This window comes from Oreochromis niloticus, linkage group LG20, assembly GCF_001858045.2.
Source record: "Oreochromis niloticus isolate F11D_XX linkage group LG20, O_niloticus_UMD_NMBU, whole genome shotgun sequence".
In the NCBI taxonomy this organism is placed as follows: domain Eukaryota; kingdom Metazoa; phylum Chordata; class Actinopteri; order Cichliformes; family Cichlidae; genus Oreochromis; species Oreochromis niloticus.
The window spans coordinates 26,135,845-26,156,981 of NC_031984.2; the positions used below are offsets into that span (position 1 = coordinate 26,135,845).

The 21,137-nt window shown below is 39.8% G+C and overlaps 1 protein-coding gene across 8 annotated transcripts in view; it reads left to right on the forward strand.

The window, feature by feature from the left end:
* The window catches only part of bsna (bassoon presynaptic cytomatrix protein a), a 118,310-nt gene extending 97,505 nt beyond the window's left edge, over positions 1 to 20,805 (forward strand). For 6 of the 8 annotated variants that reach the window (XM_025901278.1, XM_025901282.1, XM_019349841.2 and 3 more), the window contains 7 exons: positions 715 to 1,067; positions 4,543 to 4,636; positions 6,396 to 6,527; positions 6,931 to 6,986; positions 7,965 to 8,092; positions 9,169 to 9,262; positions 14,352 to 20,805. In XM_025901278.1, coding sequence (XP_025757063.1) covers positions 715 to 1,067; positions 4,543 to 4,636; positions 6,396 to 6,527; positions 6,931 to 6,971 — 620 coding nt within the window. In that variant the 3' untranslated portion in view covers positions 6,972 to 6,986; positions 7,965 to 8,092; positions 9,169 to 9,262; positions 14,352 to 20,805. Of the gene's footprint in view, positions 1 to 714; positions 1,068 to 4,542; positions 4,637 to 6,395; positions 6,528 to 6,930; positions 6,987 to 7,964; positions 8,093 to 9,045; positions 9,068 to 9,168; positions 9,263 to 13,565; positions 13,660 to 14,351 lie in introns of all 8 variants that reach the window. The other 2 variants (XM_025901279.1, XM_025901280.1) reach the window with 2 other exon arrangements.
* Positions 20,806 to 21,137: the final 332 nt, after the last annotated feature.

Here is a 21,137-nt window from a genome sequence, read left to right on the forward strand (position 1 = left end):
AACTAAGCTACAGCAGGCACTGGAGTTTATACCCTGTTCATTTTCAAATCATTTAAGTCTTAGGTAGAAGTATTTAATAACCCCTGTTGTTCAGATTGTGTTTGATGCTTTTTTTACACTCATATATTCCCCCAGGGATCAACAATTTTTAATTAACTATATAATATCAGGCACAAGTTTTCTAAGAAATGTGTTATCTGAAGGCAGCACCACAGCTGTTTTCTTAGCACTGCAGTCATTAAATCACTGCTTTCATCTATGCTCACAACATTGTTGTGTGTCATCATCTCATGCCTGTGTTTCCTGTCAGTTACTATTACAGTGTAATAAAATCTGAAAGTACTTTATAATACAAAGCCAGAGTAAGCCGGTTCTATTATCAGTACATTGTAGTTTTGGTTTTATAAAAGCATAACTTTCTCTGTGGAAGATGGTAGCAGAAATCATCTAACTTGCATAACTGACTTGGAAATGTGTGCACAAGACAAGAAACAGATGATGCAAATGTCAAAGATGTGTTGACTGAATCCTTTCAGCTGCCAATCATTCCTTCAGTTTTGACACCAGTTAGAGGCCTTCAGGCAGTAGCTGCGGAAAAAACATCAGTGCTGAATTAATGTCCTGTATTTTTTTTTTTATTGGCAAGAGGAGTCCATTTTCAAGCAAGAGCCACAAACTGTTTATAAAAAACCACCCTTCTTTTTTTCCACTCAGGCTCCTCAAGGTCTGGCAGTGGCTCTGCTAGGGCTCAGGGATCTGCTGGTGGGCCTACGGGATCAGGACGGCAAGGTGGCCCGGGTTCCCAAACAGATGGGGCTCCAGGACAGAGGGCTCAACTCCAGCAGCAAGCCCAGACTTCAGCAACCAGACCAGGGCAGCCCGGTGCCACAACGACCACCGCCTCCCAGCAGCAGCCCCAAGCTCAAGGACAAGGCATGGGAATGGGAATGGGAATGGGAATGGGAATGGGACAGGGCCAGGCCAAACCGGGGCAGATGGGACCAGCAGGTGGACCCATGGGCCAAGCCAGGCAGACAGGTCCAACAGGAACCACAACATCCACTATTGTGAGTACAGAAAGAAAAGATGACTCTTCTAAGAAAGGATTTGCAGCTTGCTTTGTTTTCTATTCTGTATGAGGTAAAAATAAAAAGTAGGCATCTTTCAGTGCACTCAAATGGTTCAAATCACATTTGTATTTGACATTTTGAAAGAAAATGTCATAAAAGGATGTTTTTGGTTTTCTGAAGTAACATAAGAAGTATTTCATGACCATTACAAAAATATCTTTTAATATTCACATTACATATGTCATCCTACTGCACAGTAACAATTTATTTTGTTTTAGTCCTCCAGCCCTTTCACTTATAAACCTTTTCCCAGTTTTCAGCCTGTCTCCACACTCATCCTTTGCACTCCTCCATCCTCCCCTGTCCCTCCACAGTCCCCGAGATAAGAGCTGGTCCTCCTCCCAGTTCAGATAGTATATTGAAATTCTGCCTCGCCTCTGCTGGCATGTTTTATCTAACACTGTGATTAACAGAGAGGCAGTTGATAACTCAGTGTAGCTGATTCACTGTCTGCTAGATGCTCAAGAAATTCTCACTCATAAAGTCTCTTTGCAAAAATCTGTTCTCACCCTGCATTTCCTCCATAATCAGAAATCCATGTCAATCTATTTTTCTAGCTGAAGCATAAAAATCTCACTCTGACATTTAACCCAAAACCTGAGATAGTTCAGTGATTTTCGTCATTCAATCTTTAGTAAATATATGAATGACTTTCAAGCTCACAAAGCCACTGTCACCGCGCCGGTTATTACCCCAGAATCATTCATAATGTGCTTTCAGAGCTGAATGGTGTTCATGATTTTCATTTTGGTACATTAGTATAAAGTCACCAGGAAAAAGAAAAGTGAAATTGTTCATAAAATCTGATATAAAATTATGCAGGGATGGGTTTTGCAAATGCTTCTGACAGGAAATCATAAACAAAAACTAAAATTTGCGGTATGATAATTATTCAGCGTGTGAACTCATTCACTTGTACTCTTATGTTGGGTCCATTATGTAATTAAAAAGCATTGATTAAGTGGCTGTAAATAATGAAATTCTGTATGCTGCATTGTGCACCATAATACATCACCTATGTTCTGCAGCAGCAAAAAGAATGAAATGGAAATGATGCAGCATATTTTGGGATTAAAAATAACAGTCCACTGTTTTTGAAGTCAGGTTTATTTATGGATTGCTTTAAATAGAAGCTTTAAATAAATCACACACACACAGTTTACAGAAAACAGAGGAGCCAGTCTATCATAAAAGATAAAAATGACAGGGATCCAAACACTGGTTCATATTTCCTGTGTTCAGATCATCCAAGCTGTTACTGTGATGGATATCAGAAATGGTCTGGTGTGTATCTTTCCCGAGGCCATTGTCCATTTAGTTCTCAGATGTTGAATGCAGAGCTGTGGGGTGTCGGGGTGGGGGTTTGAGAGAGAGGGACACAACAGCACAGAAACTTTCAAACTGCTCACAATGACACAGCAGATTCAAATAAATCAACTGAGCCTTTCAGCTCCAGTACTGGCAACTTTGTGTCACATGGATGAGTGCCAAGGGAATAAATGGATTAAATATGGATTCGATTGACAGCAACATCAGAACTCAAGATAAAAAAAATGAAAAGAAAAAAAGAAATGAAGCATTTTTATATAAAACTTTACTTATTTTGGTAGTTAGTAGTAGTTCTTTCCAGGGGTTTTAAAAGCATCAAACACACTGATCAGGCATAACATTATGACCACCTCTCTAATATTGTGTTGGTTCCCCATTTGCTGCCAAAACAGCCCTGACCCTGTGGAGGCACCCCTGAAGGTGTGTTGTGTGTGTATCTGACACCAAGATGTTAGCAACAGATCCTTTAAGTGCTGTAAGTTGTGAGGTGGGGCCTCCATGGATCGAACTTGTTTTGTCTAGCACATTCCACAGATGCTTGATTGGATTTAGATTTGGGGAATTTGGAGGTCAAGTCAACACCGCAAACTCATTGTTGTGGTCCTCAAACTATCCCTGAACCATTTTTACTTTGAGGCACGGTGAAATATCGTGGTAATATCGTGGTAAGCCATCCTAGCAGTTCTGCAATGTTCTGCTAGTTTCCTAGCAGAACATTGCACAAAGCTTTACACTTACTCCACCAGTTTGCCTTCTTCCAAAGTCCATCCTGGTGCCACGTGTTCCCTTGTGAAGTGACGAAGATGCACCCAGTCATCCATGTGATGTCAAAGAAAACATGATTCATCAGACTGAGTCATCACACTTCTTCCATTGTTCCGTGTGCCAGTTGTGAGCTCACATGTCCATTGATGGTTCTTTCAGTGGTGGACAGGGGTCAGCTGACTGGTCTGTGATTGTGAAGCCATATAGACAACAAACTGCAATGCACTGTGTATTCTGACACCTTTCTATCAGAACCAGCATTAGATTTTTCAGCAATTTGAGCTGAAAAGCTCATTTGTTGGATCGGACCACATGGGCCAGCCTTTGCTCCCCACATGCATCTGTCAGCCTTGGCTGCCCATGACCCTTTCACTGGTTCAACACTGTTCCTTCCTGGGACCACTTCTGATAGATACTGACCACTGCAGACCGGGAACACCCCACATGAGCTGCAGTTGTGGAGATGCTCTGACTTGGTCGTCTAGCCATCACAGTTTGTCGCTTGTTAAATTCATTCAAATCCTTACTCTTGCTGTTTTTTTCCTGCTTCTAACATATCAACTTTGAAGACAAAATGCTCACCTGCACCCTAATATTAACAAGTCCCATGATAGTTATTAGTTATTAATATTTACCTGTCATTGGTCATAATGTTATGCCTGATCAGTGTGTAAGGGTGAGAAGTTAAAGAAAAAGCTCCAGTGCGTGGTTTTAGACCATTTGTCCCCTTACAAAAGGGTCAGTTCAAATCAGTACAAAAGAGTGTTCTTTTCCCCCAGGAGGGCTCCAGGGACTTTAACAACCAATGTCAGGGTGCATTGACTCTGTAGATATGTTTTTTCCTTTTTTTCTTCTTCTGAGTTTGTGAATGAACCCCACTCTAAACAGAAGAGATTCCATCTTTTTCAAGAGAAAACCCTCAGACTGACACTTGACAGTGTTGAAAGTCATCATTCAGTCAGTCATCATTCAGTGAGCTGTCACAATACAACACAATAAGAGAGCAGCTTTCTCTCCAGTCTTGCTTCTGTCTCTCCGTCTCTTATCTATCACTTCAGCTGTCTTCTTCTCTTTTTATCTCATATTGTCTCACTCTTTCATTCAAGTTTTATTCGAGTAAACAGAACTAAATCCCACATTCCTCCAATTCCTGTCTGTCACCAGCGATGTGAATACACGACAGACATTTTTCCCTGACTGTCGTCTATTTCCAACCTTTTTGCAGTGAAAAGAAGGCAAACATGGGATGTCTGCATTTCTAAATGGATCAACTTTGACCCTTTTCTCTCCCCCTCTCTCCATCTCTCTCTGCCTCCAGCCCAAGATCGACACACCTCCAGCAACAGCTATTGGAGCAAAAGCAGCACCTGTCTTGGCCTCAAAGACTGCCCAGCCCCCGCTCACAGGCATAGGTACTGTACACTCATCACACACACGAAACACACAGAATCCCAAAATTCCACAACTTGCCAACTGCTTCCCACTATGTCTGAGTTATGTAACCACTGCGCGCTCTTTCATCTAATCTGAGATTAATCTGCAGATAATCCAACAGTGGAAAAACACACAGGAGGGCTTTCACTTCATGGCAGTAATTCCTCATGAATATGCCAAGTCACGACATAATGTGTTAGTTAGGTGATAGTATAGTAGTATTTGTGTTAATCTTCATCTCGCTAAATAATATCTATGCTTTTTTACCCCTTTCTAACATTTTTAGTAACTTTCTATTAAAATGAATCAATACTGAATTGACCATTAGTTTGAGGTCGCTGCCCTTAAAACCTGGTTACAGGCAGTTGTTTTCCTTCTGTCTTTATACTGAAGAGAGGATGAACTTAAAGGGAGGGCAGGTAATCTAACTTGTTTCATACATGGATAAATATAGGGACAGTGAAAGATTAAAAAAAAAAAAACACATCTTAATCATTTTTAATCATTAATTTTTAGTCCAATCATGTGAATCTAATTGCTCAACTTTAAATTCAGAAAATTGACATTTTTCTTTTTTTAGAAATAACCTTACAAAACATTATAATGAAGTGGTGATGGACAGCTTAACAGATGAGCTGACACTGGAGTCTCCGTGGACTGTCATGTTTGCTGTGATTTGTAGTGAGAGTAGGGAGCAGGAAGAAGAGTGTGTAGAGGTGGAGGTGCACACTGTAGAGGAGACTGAAAGCCAAAAGAAGCAAGACACAATACAGGATTGTGATGTGAAGATTCGAGGAGTAGAGGTAGTGAAGGTGAAAGAGTTTAAATACCTGGGGTCAACCAGCCAAAGCAACAGAAAGTGGCTGGAGCTACTATCATCTGTGGTTTGGAGACAGTAGCTTGGACAAAAAGACAGGAGGCCAAGTTGGAGTGGCAGATCTGAATATGCTAAGATTTTCATTGGGAGTAATCAGGAGGGACAAGTACATCACAGGGACAGCTCGGGTTGAGCAAGACGGTTTGGACGTGTGCAGAGGAGGGATAGTGGATATACGGGACGACCACATAGAAGATTCATGGATGTAGGAAGGAAGGACATGTTGGTGTGAAAGAACAGTATGATAAGGATAGGGTGAGATGCAGGATAGGCTGATCATCCGCTGTGCTGACCCGTAAAAGGGAAACTGAAAGAAGAAGAATTAAAAACAGCACCTGGATTAGTGCTGTTTTGGGACAGAACATCAAAGGCTAATTAATATTTTAGTGAAATTGCCATTTTGTTGGAAAATCAATTATTTAAACATCTCAACGAATAAGTAGATAGAAGATCCAGCTGAAAATGGGATGAAGCAATTTTTTCTTAAGGAAGGAAATCAGCAAACAGGAAGCCTATGTTGGTCTATCCGAGGGGACCTAATGACCAAAGAACGGCTGCAGGCAAGCAAATAAATCAGCAGACTTAAAGGGCAGAAAAAACTCAACAGGGCAACTGCAGAGTGATGCAGTTCTTCTACTGCCCTAATTTTTAAAGCTCGGTGAACAGACACACAACACCGGACACCAGATACCATCATAAAATTCATATTTTCTAACAGGTGCCACCGAATATGACATCTGCACAAATACAGATTCCTCCTTTACTCTCAGTCTTCTTCTGTATTTTTGTCTCTGGCCACGTTTCCTCTCCCACATCCCATCATCCTCTCCCTTTCTTCCACTCGCCGTATTTCTGTCCAGGCTCCAAAGCTGCTCCTAGACCTGGTGGTATTGGCAGTGCTGCAGCAGGTCAACCGGGCATGGAAGGAGAAGGCATGTTTTCCAAGATCCTGCCTGGAGGAGCCGCCGAGCAGGCCGGCAAACTGGGAGAAGGTACCGCCAATGAATCAGCAGAAAACAGAGAGAGCGCATTAAAATTAAAATTGGTTGTAATCTAGTACTGAACTGATTACGATAAAAAGGATAATGAAGTATATATAACTGTTAGAAAAAAGACACTTTTACAACTCAATTTTACTTTATTGCTCAATAACCCCCAGAGAAATCAAGGATCAAACTATTAAACAAGGGTACAGGGAATAAAGGCTCTATACTTTATTTTCTACAGAAAATGTCATGAATGATCCATATAAATTCATTGTCGGGACAATAACAGCTGCTATAGAGTAGGGGAGCTATACATATGCTATGTAGATGATGGCGTTCAAATTCACTAATCAATCCAGTAGTTCTGCAACATTCATCTAACCCCCTGTTTTTGTCCACTTTCCTCCAGCGATCTCTGGTTTTGGCAAGAAGTTCACCTCTTTCTTCTGAGGTGCTAAGATTAAGGTATTTTTTCTCTTTTTTTTTGCTCCTATTCATTCCTACATGCTCTTTACAAAGACACGCATGCATAAGATACAGCAGATAATGTATAAAAGATGTAAAAAATAGAATTTATCTTTAATTTATTGTCCTGTCGCTGCACAGTTCATTTTATAAAAAGCACATACAGAAAAAAACAAAACAAAAATAGCACGCTTTTCTTGATTGTCATAGTACAACATAATCAGACAGCAGTTGTATTTTTGGTCAGTGATTCATGTACAAAGACCTGGAAAGATTTCTTCTTGTCTTCAGTGGACGAGTACATCTCAAACATTAGGTATAAAAATAACTCTGTGAGATGCTGCTAGTTCAAAGTCTGGTGGGATTTTGACAGCTAGCTGGAGCGTGTTATGTGTTGACTCTTGTAGGCTGTGGGGAGTGGGCGGCTTAAAATGGTTTTACACAGAACAGCCAGTGTGTTCATGAACCAGTGTGTGAGCAGTGTGTCTGTGTCTCAGTGTCATTGTGTTAGTGCTAATTTATATTTGGTCCTCTTGCTGCTCTGTGAAAGCAGGGTGAGAATTTAACAGTGACAATGACAGCTAATTGCTACTATGACCCACAGTTTGCATCACACAGGCTGTTTGTGTACGCAGCAGGTTATCAGCTGAATGTACATATGCTGCACTCACTACGACCACCGGAGCTGTAGACTTGAGACAACTGATTTGAAAGAGATCTTATTTGTTTTAAAAAGATTTCTCGACTTGAGACATGAGACAAAGAGACTTGAGACAAAGCAAATTGAAGTCATTTTAAAATTGCAGAAGCATGACAAATAAATAAGACAGTGATGAGCAGGTTTTGCAAATACCTTTAATTGTACTTACTGGGCCTTTACACAAAAAGGGATTTTTTTTTTTTTAAAGGATGAATGTACTGCTTTTTGTAGCACTAGCAATTTGATATGCTGGCTAGTGAATATTTGTATGTCTGCAGGACTATTCAAACAGCCATGAGGCCTCATACCAGAAAAACCTGTTGTTCCCCCTGCTTTTATTTTACTAAAAGAGAGAGAGAAAGGAGAGAGAGAGAGCGGGGAACAGAGAGGAGAGCTGAGCAAACTGGTGAGTACTCAACACTCACAAAGCATAAACTTTGGAAGGCCAACAGTCTGAAGCTTTCCCTGTGAAAGAAAAGCTGGTAAAATCACCATCAGCCAGAAGGTGCTGCAGTTGTTAAGCTTATTTAAGTTATCATACTTTAGTCATTGTGTGTGGGTCATCTTAAGCTAAAAATTGAACTTGCATCAATTCTCAGCACCTATATCCATTAAATATCAGTTTGTTTATCTCAAACAATGGTGCTAGCTGTTTTTAGCATCCATGATTAATTGGTATTTGGTCACTTATTTCTTCTATAACTTGTATTCATTTGTACGGTGGCCCTGAGGGTTCAAATGTACTGCACCGTATGGAAAAAGCAGCAAATAGAAAAATACTACAAAGCAAACAAAACACAACAGAAGTTGAACACAATGAAACAATGAAACAATGAAACAAATGCTGCGAAAGCTTTCACACACAAAAAAACCCCTCATGAAACACAACAGAAATGTTTTTGGGGGAGACAATAATGTGACGGAACAGCTGCGGAAGTGACAAGCTAACCGTAAACAGCTAATAGCAATAATCTACAGTATCTACAGTAACATATCACTCATAGGATTAAAACACACATTATCTCTTTCTCAATCGTAACACAGAAGAATCCTCCGCTTCTTTAAAGCAAGTCTGAGTGTGATCCTTCCCATGTTTTGGTTTCTGTAACTTCCACGGCTGTTCCGTCACATTATGGTCCCCCCCAAAATTCACTACATTTGTTCTTTTGAGATTTTTTGAGGGTTTTTTTGTCTTTGTTCTTTGTTTGGGTTTTTTTTTTTTTCACTTTTATTATGTTTTATTCAACTTCTGCTGTGTTTTGTGTGCTTTTTCAATATTTATTTCTATCTGCTGGTGTTTTCTGAAATTGCAGTGCATTTGACCTCTCTAACTCAGGTTAACATTGTCTGATATTACAGTTTATTTCATGATCTACAACATGTAAGTGTGACAAATATGCAAAGACTAAAAAAAAAAATCCCTGTACGTACAATATAATATACTTTGTAAGATGCCTAAAATACTCCTGCTTCCTCTTGCAGCCAACAAGGACTGAAATCCTCTGGATGCTTCATGTTACCAGCTTGAGCACACACTGGAAGAGAGAACGCACCGCTCTCTCTGACAGGCCAGACAGTGAGTTACTTTTTACTTTACCTAACTGATCCATCAAGATCTTTTCATCTGTGGAAAGCCTCCCTGTAAGATGTTTCTTTTCAGATTCTCAAGTTCCTCAAGTGCTTTGTGGTATGTCAGTCACTGTTGTGATAATAACAATTATATTTGGCACAGGAGAAAGCAAAAATTCGGAAATAAAAAGTTGGGCAGCTAGCTGTTATTCTTTATCCAATCTAACAATGATACAAATTTCCAACTCTCTGTGATTCGATGTAACATTTGTATGTGTGGAAATCTGATTCATTTAGAGTATTGTTGAACGTGATATGTGATATTTATCAGCAACTGGCCAGAAAACTGATACAAAAGCTCAGGTTGTTGTATTTTTTAAATATACAATTCAAATCTAAAGTAAATAGAAGCATGAATATGAGAGGGGAAATTTTTATTTTTATGTAAAAACTGTTTATTATCACATTAAAAAAGTGTGGAGATTATCTGCCCGTTGTCTGTTTCTCAAAAAGCTTAAAACCAGTTGGTTTATTTTGGATTGCACCTTGAAAGCTGTCAGCTCAGCCTTGTTCTAAAACTGTTGCACTGATTTATGAAATGGCAACAAAACATCAAACTCCAAATAGGATCAGAATACAGTTGGCAGCTCATTTTGTTGCTTGATGAACCGAAGAGAGCTACCCCTCCGAAATTTAGCTAAACCGTTATCAGTGTTTGTCTTTGATCAACGCTCAGTGTGAGACAGTGAGACTAATAAAATCAGATGTTTGCCTAAATACTTGATCTTTTTCTTTTGTTCTGATGTCATTGCACAATGACTGCATGTCAGAATCTTTTTTTAAAAAAATGTATATTTTGGGAGTTTTTTATCTATTTTTTTTTTCATGACAACATTACAAAAGTCAGAAGGTGTAACAACCTCACTACCTAAATATAAATCAATTATACCAATAGTTCTAAGTGAAAAAGTACTTAAAGTGTTTTAAACAGTAAGTATGTGTTGTGTATACATTTCAGACATCTGTTTCACATATTAATCACATCACTGAATAACTTTATATGACTGCACTATTCCAGCCAGAGTTACTGTCATAGTTCTGTTTGTTAGTCCACTGATGGTAACAATTTAGTTAAAAAAATATTAAAACTATATTAGAGGGATATTGTAGTTTTGGTTAAATAATGGCATCTGCTTTTTATGGCTTTTTTATACTGTACCCATACATTTTTCTCTTAACTTTAACCATGTATTTATATGCATAAACTTTCATTACCAAATATAAAATCATAGGGTTAATTTAGGTAAACCACAAAGTCGAGTTACATGGTACAGGTCAAGTGTAAGAAGCTGATGGCTCGCCTGACCTGCTGTTACACATCCAGTGAGAGAATGTCACATAGAAATGCCTTATGAATTGATCTGCTCTGCTCAAAATTGCATGTCTACAAGCCACTTTGCAACCCACCTCCATCCCAGCTCCTCATGCCTTTCATAATCAAATAAGTACTCAACCAATTTTTTAAGTAAATATTTCAAAAGGTGCTATTGACATGAAATTCTCACAAGATGTCAGTAATAACTGATCCAATTCACACATGCAAAAGAATCAAACCATAGATGTCCATAACTTATGTGTAATAATGAGAAATGACTGGTTGGAAAATTTGTTTGTATCTTTTTTCTTTTTTTAAAACTTTATTTTGGTTTTAATGAAAGCTTTTTCCAGCTTTTTATGTTGATGCACTGGTTTTTGACGCTTTCAGTGGAGCAACTTGGGGTAATGGGCAGGCATTGATGTTGCTACTGTTGCTCAGGGTATGTGCAGTGTTGCATGTGTGCCATAAAAGACAATAAAGTGCGCCTATAGATTGCATATACGTGTGAGACTTTTTGTGCATGCATCTGTTTCTGTGTGCTGTGCAGCCACGCGCCACATGACTCTAAATGCTGCAGAGGGAGCTCTATCTGTCTCTCTCCTCCCACATTTTACTCCTGCTGTCAGACATTTTTTGTCCCTTTTTCTCTGTGCGTGCTCCCATTTTTGCTTTTCTTTTTACCAGATTTTTTCTTTTCTCTCCACCAACTGTAGAAGTCTCCATTTCTTGTTCTGTTACTGCTCTGTCTAATTTCCAACCCCCGTGGAGAAATAATAATAATTGATTGATTTCTTGTTTTTCTTTTCTCCCAGTTGTTGCTATCTAACCCTTGCATTTTTTTTTCTTTGCTATATCTCAAATGTACTCCCATAGCTGCCATTGACTCAAAAACTACTTAAATCCTATGTTACGATCTCATGACAAAACCATGTGCATTCATGTCTTGGTTAAACAGCTTCCAGTCTTCTGGAAACCCTCTCTCTGGGGTTTGCTCCCATTGAGCCACAAGAACACTAAATAGGTTGGCCACACTGATACTGGCTTGAGTCCCTGATAATCTTTCATTTGAGCCTAAAGATTCTTGATGATATTAATTATTTGTTTCCTACCAGCATGGAACCATTTCTTTGTGGCCCTCATCCTCCACTGGTTTGCCACGTTGAAAGGGCCTTCCTTTAACACTCTTTGTCTTAAATATGATTTATTTTTAATCTGAGTATTCAAATTTCCCAATCTGAAAGAATAAGGACTGAAGCGATCATCAACCAGTCAACAGACCAAAATAGAAATATGTATGTAGATACCTTTGGCCACATAGTGTCCCCTCATCCCACAATATCTCTCTGTCTACTCCCTCTGTCCAGTTACTCAGTCAGTGTGTGTTTGTGTGCTCTTACTAATACATCTTTGTGTGAGTCACTGTCCTTGTTTGTGTGTTCGAGTTGTGTACCAGCCCTTTGGGTGCCTGTGCTCACTGGAACAGATTAAGTCTGGCGCTGGGAAACATATAAATATATGGCACGCTGGAGCAGTTAATCTGGGTCAGGCACAGTGGAAAAGAAAACTGGAAGGCAGTAATTGTGCAAATATGCATTTGATACAATTTCTTTTTAGGGAAATAAATTTTTATTGGTACTATCGCTTACAAAAAGGAACTCATGGATTGCATGAGTTCCTTTTTTCCATTTTGCAAATAACATGAAACCTTCTTTGTTGTTATGCTAATCTGATTTGCAGATGATGCAGATGTTCCAGTCATTATATTTAAAAACCTGCCATGCTTGACATATCTTCTATAGAGGAAGCTAAATTTGGGGATGAGTGGGATGAGGTCACTGAGATAGTTAAACAGCCTCTTTTGGGCATATCTGTCGGATGGATGACTTTCCACCTGAGTTCCTTAAGGTTCTGGATGTTGTTGATTGACTTGCTTCTGCAACACTGAATTGAGGTCTGGGCTGTTGCCTCTCGTTTGGCAGACTGTGGTGGTGATCTAAATAGAGAGATCCCCTTTTCAGGAAGGGGTACACCAGGGTACTGAAGAGGAGAATCTGTCTGTTAGTCAAAACTTGGATTCAGGAGAAAACAATGCAGTTTTCTTTGTGGTCACAGAACACTGGACCAGCTAGTCATCCCCTGAGGATATTTAAGGGTGTGTGGGAGCTCGTCCAACTACCCTGCATGTGTTTTGTAGACCTAGGGAAGGCAATCAATCACATCTCTCAGGGGTTCATGTGGTGAGTGCTTCAGGAGTATGGGGTATCTGGCCTCTTTGGCCAGTAATAAGTCAAACCCATTCCCTTTGGGTTTTGGACTCTACCAGAAAATTTGTCGATGTAACCAAGTGACCTCCAGCTTGTGTTCGAGCACTTTGCAGCTGAGTGTGAGAGTGAGAATTAGCACCTCGCTGTGGCTCTCAGGCTGAAAAGAGTGTAGTGCCCACCCCAGGTTAGGGGGAGTTGTTGCCCACAGTAGAAGGATCTCAGGGAGAGTGATAGATGGATTGGTGTGGCGTCTGCAGTGATGCAGATCTGTTGTGGGGAAGAGAGAGCTGAGTGTGAAAGTGAAGCTGATCGATCTATGCTAATACCCTCATCTACGGACACGAGCTGTCGGTCACCACCATGAATACAAAAGGCAGAAATGTGTTTCCTCCAAAGGGTGGCTGTGGTCTTTCTTAGCCACAGGATGAGAAGGTTGGCCATTCAGTCAAGACTCAGAGTTGAGCCGCTAGTCCTCCACAGTGAAAAGAACCAGCTGAGGTGGCGTGAGCATCTGCGATGCTTATGTTATGTTTACCTCTACTCCTCTCTCCTCTGAACATGCAAATAAGAAGGGATTGCCTGGAACATGCAGGTGTTTTGCATTTAATTGATTACATTGTGCTGCACATATAAAATGAAGTGTTTTGTCATTTGCTTTGACTTTTAAGGCTGAAGCAGGAAAGAGTTCTGAGTGAATGAAAACAGGATTTCTTGAGCAACACTCAGCGCTACTTTTTTCAATGAAAGACCTCGATCTCACAGGTGTGACATAAATTTAATTGCAAAAGTGAAATACGTAGAAACTGTAAGCACGAATTGGTGAGAATGATGACTTTATTTAGCAAAATCACTGAGGTTGGATCTTTGTACTAAATTATTGCTACAGTATTATTAGCTTTGTTCTGTGAGAATCCTCTGCTTCACTAATGTGCAGACATACAGTAAGGAAGCATGCTCACCATCCACTGTTATTATGTGCTTGTGTGTTTGTGTGTGTTCAACAAGCAAGACCAGCAGTTTATTTCTTAGGCTAACACTCCCTCTAGTGGACATCAGTACAAATGTGTAGACTAATTCCTTTAATGTCTGTGTGTCTTTAACATTTAAAAATGTAGAACCACAGGGAAACACTATTCTGCTTTATCCTCGTCTATAGTTTATGATGCTGTTCACACAAAAGATCTGGACTCAATCCATTGCTCCTCTGTGCCTTCTATGTCAAAAGGACAGCAGCTGTGATGTTGTAAATAGTGGTTATAGTGTACATATGTGAAAGAAATAAGCTTTACAAGGTGAAGCAAAGTTACAGCGAGTTATATTGGTGTGGTAGCAAATGATGCACCAGTGCCAATGCATTTAACAGTAGACTTTTATTAACATATTATAATACAGAGACACCAGACCAAACGGGGTCTGTTCTATATTTTGATAAAATTCCTTTTCTGTTTTTTTAGATAAAGTCCAAGCCAGCATCCATCTTCTGAAGGAGTCTCTTCATCCATCCGGCAGTCCCAGCCAAAGAAGCAGATGTGAATATTGCAGAGCCATGAACCAACCAACCTACAGTACTTCCAAATCCAAAAGAGCAACTGGGAGCTAAAATTGGTCCTTGCTTTTGGTTTTCCTTGGAGATCTCCACAGCTCAGGAAGACAAGTGGAACCAACTGAGGCCCTCCATGTAGATTTAACACCAGTGGACAGAAATATGGTTGGTGTATATGGGTGATGCAGTTCTATTGTCATGGGCTGATGTTCATTCCCGCTAACAGCGTATAGGAAATGCTGGCTTTACCAAGCTGGTGGCATGCAGGAATCCTTGCATTCACAGTCCTTTGCTAAAACAAGGAAAAGTATCAACCAAACTCCCCTCTCTCCTCTTTTCCGTCTCTTTTCGAAGTAAAGAAAGCGTGGGACAAACGGATTAAACCGTTGAAGAACTGCAGGTTTTTCTGGTACTAAAGGCTTCTTGTTTGCTGACAAAATGAAGAAATGTCTCTCTGAATGAATTAGACGATGACAATGACGTGGCCGACACAGAGGGAGCGTGTTGGCATGCATTTCTTTCCACGGTTTGCTCTGTTTTTATCTACATTCCAGATCGGAACTGTTCCCTCTTCCTCACCTCTCTGCATTTCTTGAATGCTGATTCTTCTTTCTTTCCAGTCCCCGTCAAACGATCCACAACTCGCCATGTCTTTAAAGAAGTGGATTAAAAAAAAGAAAAAAAAGAAAGGAAAATGTAGAAATTTGGAATGCATGGAACTTTATATCCAAGACCTTACACTGTTCATCGTTACTTAACAGAGGCCATAAAGACACTGGAAACACATCGACATAAACAGTAACGAAAAAGAGAGATTACTGAAGCAACACACAAGAATCCGGCCACGGGAATAAGAGGAGCATTTACTTTTATTGTGTTTTTGTTGTTGTTTGTTATGTTCGGTATGTAGAATGAAGCTATAAATGGTTGGATTTTATTTATTTATTTTTTTTAACCAGCCATTGCAAAGCCATTAAGACAATATCAGCCTGCAGTGCTTGTGGCAATCTCCGCAAAATTTGTTTCTCGGATACTGCTCGCGTTGTCGTAGGTGGTTGTCACTTTAGTTGATTTCTTTTGATTTATTTAGTTTTCTAATGTATTTTTTTTTTTTTAAATTTGCCTGGTTTTATGTTGCAGGTTACCAGTATCGCCTTAATCATTTTTAAATGTTTTATTTTCAGGTAACAGTGGCATACTTTTTTATGACATCCTGTAAACACATCATCCGTCACATCCTTTGTTTTTTTAATGTAGTAACATCAGCTGGAACACTGGCCACAGAGAGATTAATTTCTATTTTTTAAATTGACATTGTTTTGATAATTTTTTGTGATATTATTTTTCATTTATTTATTTTGTATTGTTTTTTTTACCCCCTTCCATTTGATTTTTCCTGACTCTTTATTTATTGCGAATAACTTTAAAAGCAATAGGGCAAGAGGCGATGAAGTAAAGAGCACAATCATGTGTCATTTCAAGAGTTGGTGGAATAGAAATGTGTTGCCTCCGTCTGTCTAACTTACCACCGATGTCTGACTTAAAAGTAAAATTCACTCTTTACACTGCTGTGCCAGAGAGCAGGAGTTTGCCTGATCGCCACAAGTCCGCCCAGATCTTTCCCTCCGACCGGCAGTAACCTGTTTTGGAGTGTTACACTGCTACATAAGCCAGCTGGAGTCTGATCGAAAAGCACTGCAGGGCAGCACAGAGGCACTCGAAAAGCAGACCAGTCCACACACTGAGGCAGAGCTGAACTTGACGTCATTTCCCGTCGGGAGTCAGGGGAAGGGGGAGTTGTTTGTGCCCGAGGACGATTCTTCCGGCCACTTCAACGCTCCTTTTAAGGAGGCTGGAAAAGGCTCATCCGAGCTCTTCGCACTCGAGTTTTTGTCAGCATGCGCCTTCACTCTGTCAAATGTGCACAGCGCACATGAAAGCACACTCTAAACGGTGTCAAAAAGGGAAAAGAATTGTGACTGAAGAACCAAAAATTAACACACTTGGTTGTGTCACACAAAGTCACTTGCCTCCCCCCCCACCTTTAACTTTCTATCGTTGGTGGCATCGACAACTCTACCCCCCTCCCCCCCAAAAAACCCCTCTCTCTGAGACTGCCAGCTGTCAAGGAATTTTCTCAGGTCAGTGTTCTCCCTGCTGTTGCTCCTGCAGTGTATTGTGGGGTCTGTGGTAAGGTACTCAAAATGTACTCTGTCAGGCCAATCATTGCGAGGCCCTCAGCAAAACTAAATGGAACCAACCAACTTCTGCTGTATATTGTCTGTGTGAACGCTCGCTGGGAACCTTCGCATGCCTCCCGGCGCAGAAAACCTCAGTCACCTCTATATCGTTCTGTTCCTAATGTTTGTACGTGTGTGCGGGTTCTGTATGCGTGTATTTAACAACCATCATCTAATGTGGAGGGGAAAGGAACATAAAAAAACCTTAGAAAAATCATGACAACCACGAGTTTAATCACGACAAATATGGTGGGCAGAAGAGGCGACCTCTCATCTCCAGTCGTTCTATGCAATGAATCATATTTGGAAAATCACGAGGAGGAAAAGGCAAGTGAAACACAGATGCGGGGGAAAAGTCACACGTGTTTTTTTGCATATCACGTTTGTTTTGATATTTGTTGTAGATTAATATAAGAGGAGTCTGTGAAATTTGTGTATGAAACTGGTTACTTGTAAAGGAAATCTGAAGATGGATCTTTCTCTTTTTTTCATGTTAACCTGATATGTTTGGGGTACCGTTCTGCAACCAAAGATGTATTCATGGCAGCTGGGAAATTACACCTGTGATTTGAACAAAATATGCTGCTTGATGAGTTAGATGCATCAGGCTGTTCTCTATCAAATGTTAAGCAAAGCTGATGAAGTGTGCAATTTCATATTTTTATACAAATATGTGGCTTTTCTTTTTTCCAGCCAATCAGTAGCTCACATAGAGAAGAGTCAAAACCTGCTTACCAATGAACACCAACCAAAAAATTAGCCGAAATGGAAGGAGAGCGCAGCAGGTGCAGATATTTGAAAACTATTTAGCAGGGACTCAAAAATCCCGGTTGTCATGAACGCATCCAAGCAATCCATGTTTATAAAGGAAAAATAGAGAATTAACAGATTATAAGAGACAGATTATGATACTTCAATATATTCCTTAAAATGGTGTCTGCTCAGGGGTAAAGAAGAAAAGATCTCCCTTTTTTAATTTAATAACCAGACCCAGAATTCTTATTAGCTAGCTACCTAATGTGCAATTGTAGTTTTGTTTTTTTCAGATAATGAAGCACCAAAAATTTAAGGATATAGATATAGCAATTTAAAGTGCAGATGTATAATTATTACAAAACCTATAGATTATATTTAACAAAAGAAACTGCTGTAGGCTATGAAGTTAAACACTATTCAAAGCATTCCTAAATGAATTTAAGCAGTGAAACAGGGGAGTTTGTGTACGTGTGTGTGGCGTGTGTGTGTGTGTTTGGTTTGCACTGGTAGCAGCTTATTAGAGCAAGTTATAAAAGAATCTATTTATTGAAATTCAGATTTAAAGAGTTGGTTTATGCAGTATCAAAGTATCCCTTAACTATAAATTCCTTTGAAGTCTTATTTGAGCAGGGCCTCACAAGAAGCTAGTATATGTATATATTGTTTTTATTTTCTGAAACATTTATCGTTTATAGATGATTCGTCTATGTAAGAGTTTATTTTATCATACAGAGCGGGTATAGAAAGCGAGCTGGCATTAGGAAAAAGAGAGATTTAGGTTTAAAATCTATAGATATATCGATGAGAAACTGTGTTTGTACATATGTCGCCTATGTGTTTTTTCACCACGGGTCTTCAGCCTCACTCTAAGTTGCACATTAAGTGCGTGTAACCCAAACAGAAGCGATCGCGGATGCGCTGCCGTCGGATCGGTGACTTCACCGAGAAAAGATTCAGATTAGGCTTCAACGAACAATATGAGAGAGAGTTTAACGTTACCCAAGTTAATACCAACTTCCACTATTGTACAGTATGTCGTATGTTTTTGGAAGTTTGTTTAAAAAAAAAGAAAAGAAAGAAAAAAATCAAATAAAATGTTGAATAAAACAATCCTCAATCACTTTTGCCTCAGGAAAGCACACATTAAAGGCAGCATCGCAACGGAGATGTTCAGAAGACAACAGATAATAATGGGTGTGTTTGTGCAGGCGCAGTGAAAGCAGATCGCTTACGACACCGGTGAAATCGTGGCTGCTGCCGGTCAGAGGGAGTCTGTAATATTTGGAGCACATAAATCCCAGGAACTGTGAAAACGTGTTCGTGGCGGTTTCTTTTTTCTTTTTCTTTTTTTTGCTCCAGCCGCTGAAGGTGACTTAAATATGCATAGCAGCAAGGGCTTTTATACTAATATACTGGTCATTGAAGAAAGCCATCCTGTTACTGCCCTCTAGCCAGTCGTGGTCTCTGTCTATACTCTGCGTGGTGTGCGTCTATAACCAGGAATGCAATGGACTTCTGTTCAGACCACAGCAATCACCAGTGGGCAAAAATAACCAAGCCACAGCTGGGTTTTTCAATGGCGTTTGAAGCACAATTGTAGACAATATTAGAGATAGATAAAACTCTGAGGGTTGTGTTCCAAATCGTGAATGAAATCTGCTGTGGGGACTTCCTCCAAACAGAAAAATCTGGAGTTTTTCCTCAATGCCAGGAGCAGGAATGTTATTTCAAATGACCGTTTGGAACAAAACTCTAGTAGTTGGATAGAGAACAGATTTACAGACGTGAAGCTAAACGAGAGGTTTCTTCCACCACATCTGCGACGTGTCTTTGAATCTGAAACATCTCAGCAATAAAGCTGCATTTACGCACAGTCAGACAATCTGGACCTTTAACCCTTTGTGACATTGATCTGTATCTGAATTGGGCGTAAATGTACTTGCTGTAACTACAAATCTTTTAACTTAACGACAGAGTGCCACAGAGAGTTATAAACACAGTGTCTCTGTTTCAGCTGTCTTTAAATGCAGCTTAAAATGCTTTTGGGAAATCCAGACTGTGTGTGTGTGTATGTGTGTGTGCGTGCGTTCCCGCGGGTGTGTGCTCTCAACCAAAAAAGGTAGCATGCAGTGCTTGTACAGAGCATAGTGTAGTAACAGTCACCACTGGTCTTGCTGTTGGTCATGAAGACAGTGAGCGTATAGTAGGACCCTAGATCGATTTTAAAACACAAATATATATATAAAATGTATAGTGTGTGTAAATGTCTCATGGGTGAGAGGCTGTAAAAGAAGCTAAATGCCGAAACAAATGAAACCACGAGAGAAAAGTCCATCTTTCACTGTAAAACCATCAGGGATCATTTATTGTCATCTTTTACCTGTATGAATCATTAAAGTTAAAAAAAAGGACAAGTGCATGACCTGGACACCTGCCCTAACCCGACCTAACTACTCCCCCCACCCCCTTTTGACCATACGAACCCCTTCGACCTTTGACCTCCCACTTCACGGGTTGCCACGTCGTGTTTTTTTTCCAGTGTAAATATCACACGAGAGCCGGCTAGAGTCCGCTTCGAAACAGACACCAACAACATGTAAATGCCATGTAAATCTCAAACATACACACACACGCGCGCACGAGAGGCACGAGAGAGGCGTTTGCACACCAAAAACGGCAACACAAGCTGGAGCGTATGCAAGCCGGAAACTCCCTGCCCAGACTCGTGCTACTTGTGTATAAAAACAACGAGAGAACATAAGAAACAAGATCAGATGTTGATTTGATCAATAAAACGACAAAATGCATCGTTGTGCGTATGTGGCTGGCTCGTGCGGACTGTTTAAAACTCATTTAAAAAAAAAAAAGTTGTATTCGGATATGAGAAAAAATAAACATATTGGTCTGTGTAGAGTTTCTATACATGTCGTGTTTGTAAAATGAGAACATCAAAATCAAAAAAGGGAAAAATATCCTGGCTTCCATGTGACTTTTGAGGTGGGGTGGGGGGGATTTTATGGAGATGGAGAGAGAGGGTGAACTGGACATTGGAAATGTGTGTGTAAAAAATTAAAATAATTATAAAATAATGCAATTGAATGAAGTAAAAAAATAAAATACAGAAAAAGGTGGAGAGCCTAAAAATGAGTACAAAGTGTTCCATTCACTGTTGTAAGTGCAATGAGCTAAACTTCCTGTTTCCCCATTGTAAAACCTTGTGTATGTTTCCGTGTATTCCTCCTGTAAATGGGTGTAGTAGACCTGGTGCATCATGCCATGTAATGTGATGAATGACAAATTATGACCTTACAATACATTTCAATCAGGAAATATAAATAAAAAAACAAAAACAAATACATTAAAAATGTGTTTACGCTTTGGGTTTTTTTAAGCTGTTGCTTTTCTGTGTCTTTACTGAGCTGATCCATCGTTCATGACTTGGCACAGCAGTTGATCCCTGCTTTGAAGCATCAACTTCAATATTTGGAATATTACCATCTTGTTTTTGGAATATGAACATGTGCATCCCCTGCTTCGTTGTCTGTTTCGCTCTGAGATGATCTGTTACTAAATATATTCAGTAAGTCTCTAAACTATTGACTGAGAGCAGAAAGTCTTCAGGAAGACGTTTTAGTCATAAATCCAGTGAGAAGTGAAACTAGCTGTTTTATGGTAAAACCATGTGGGCACCTGCAGAGATT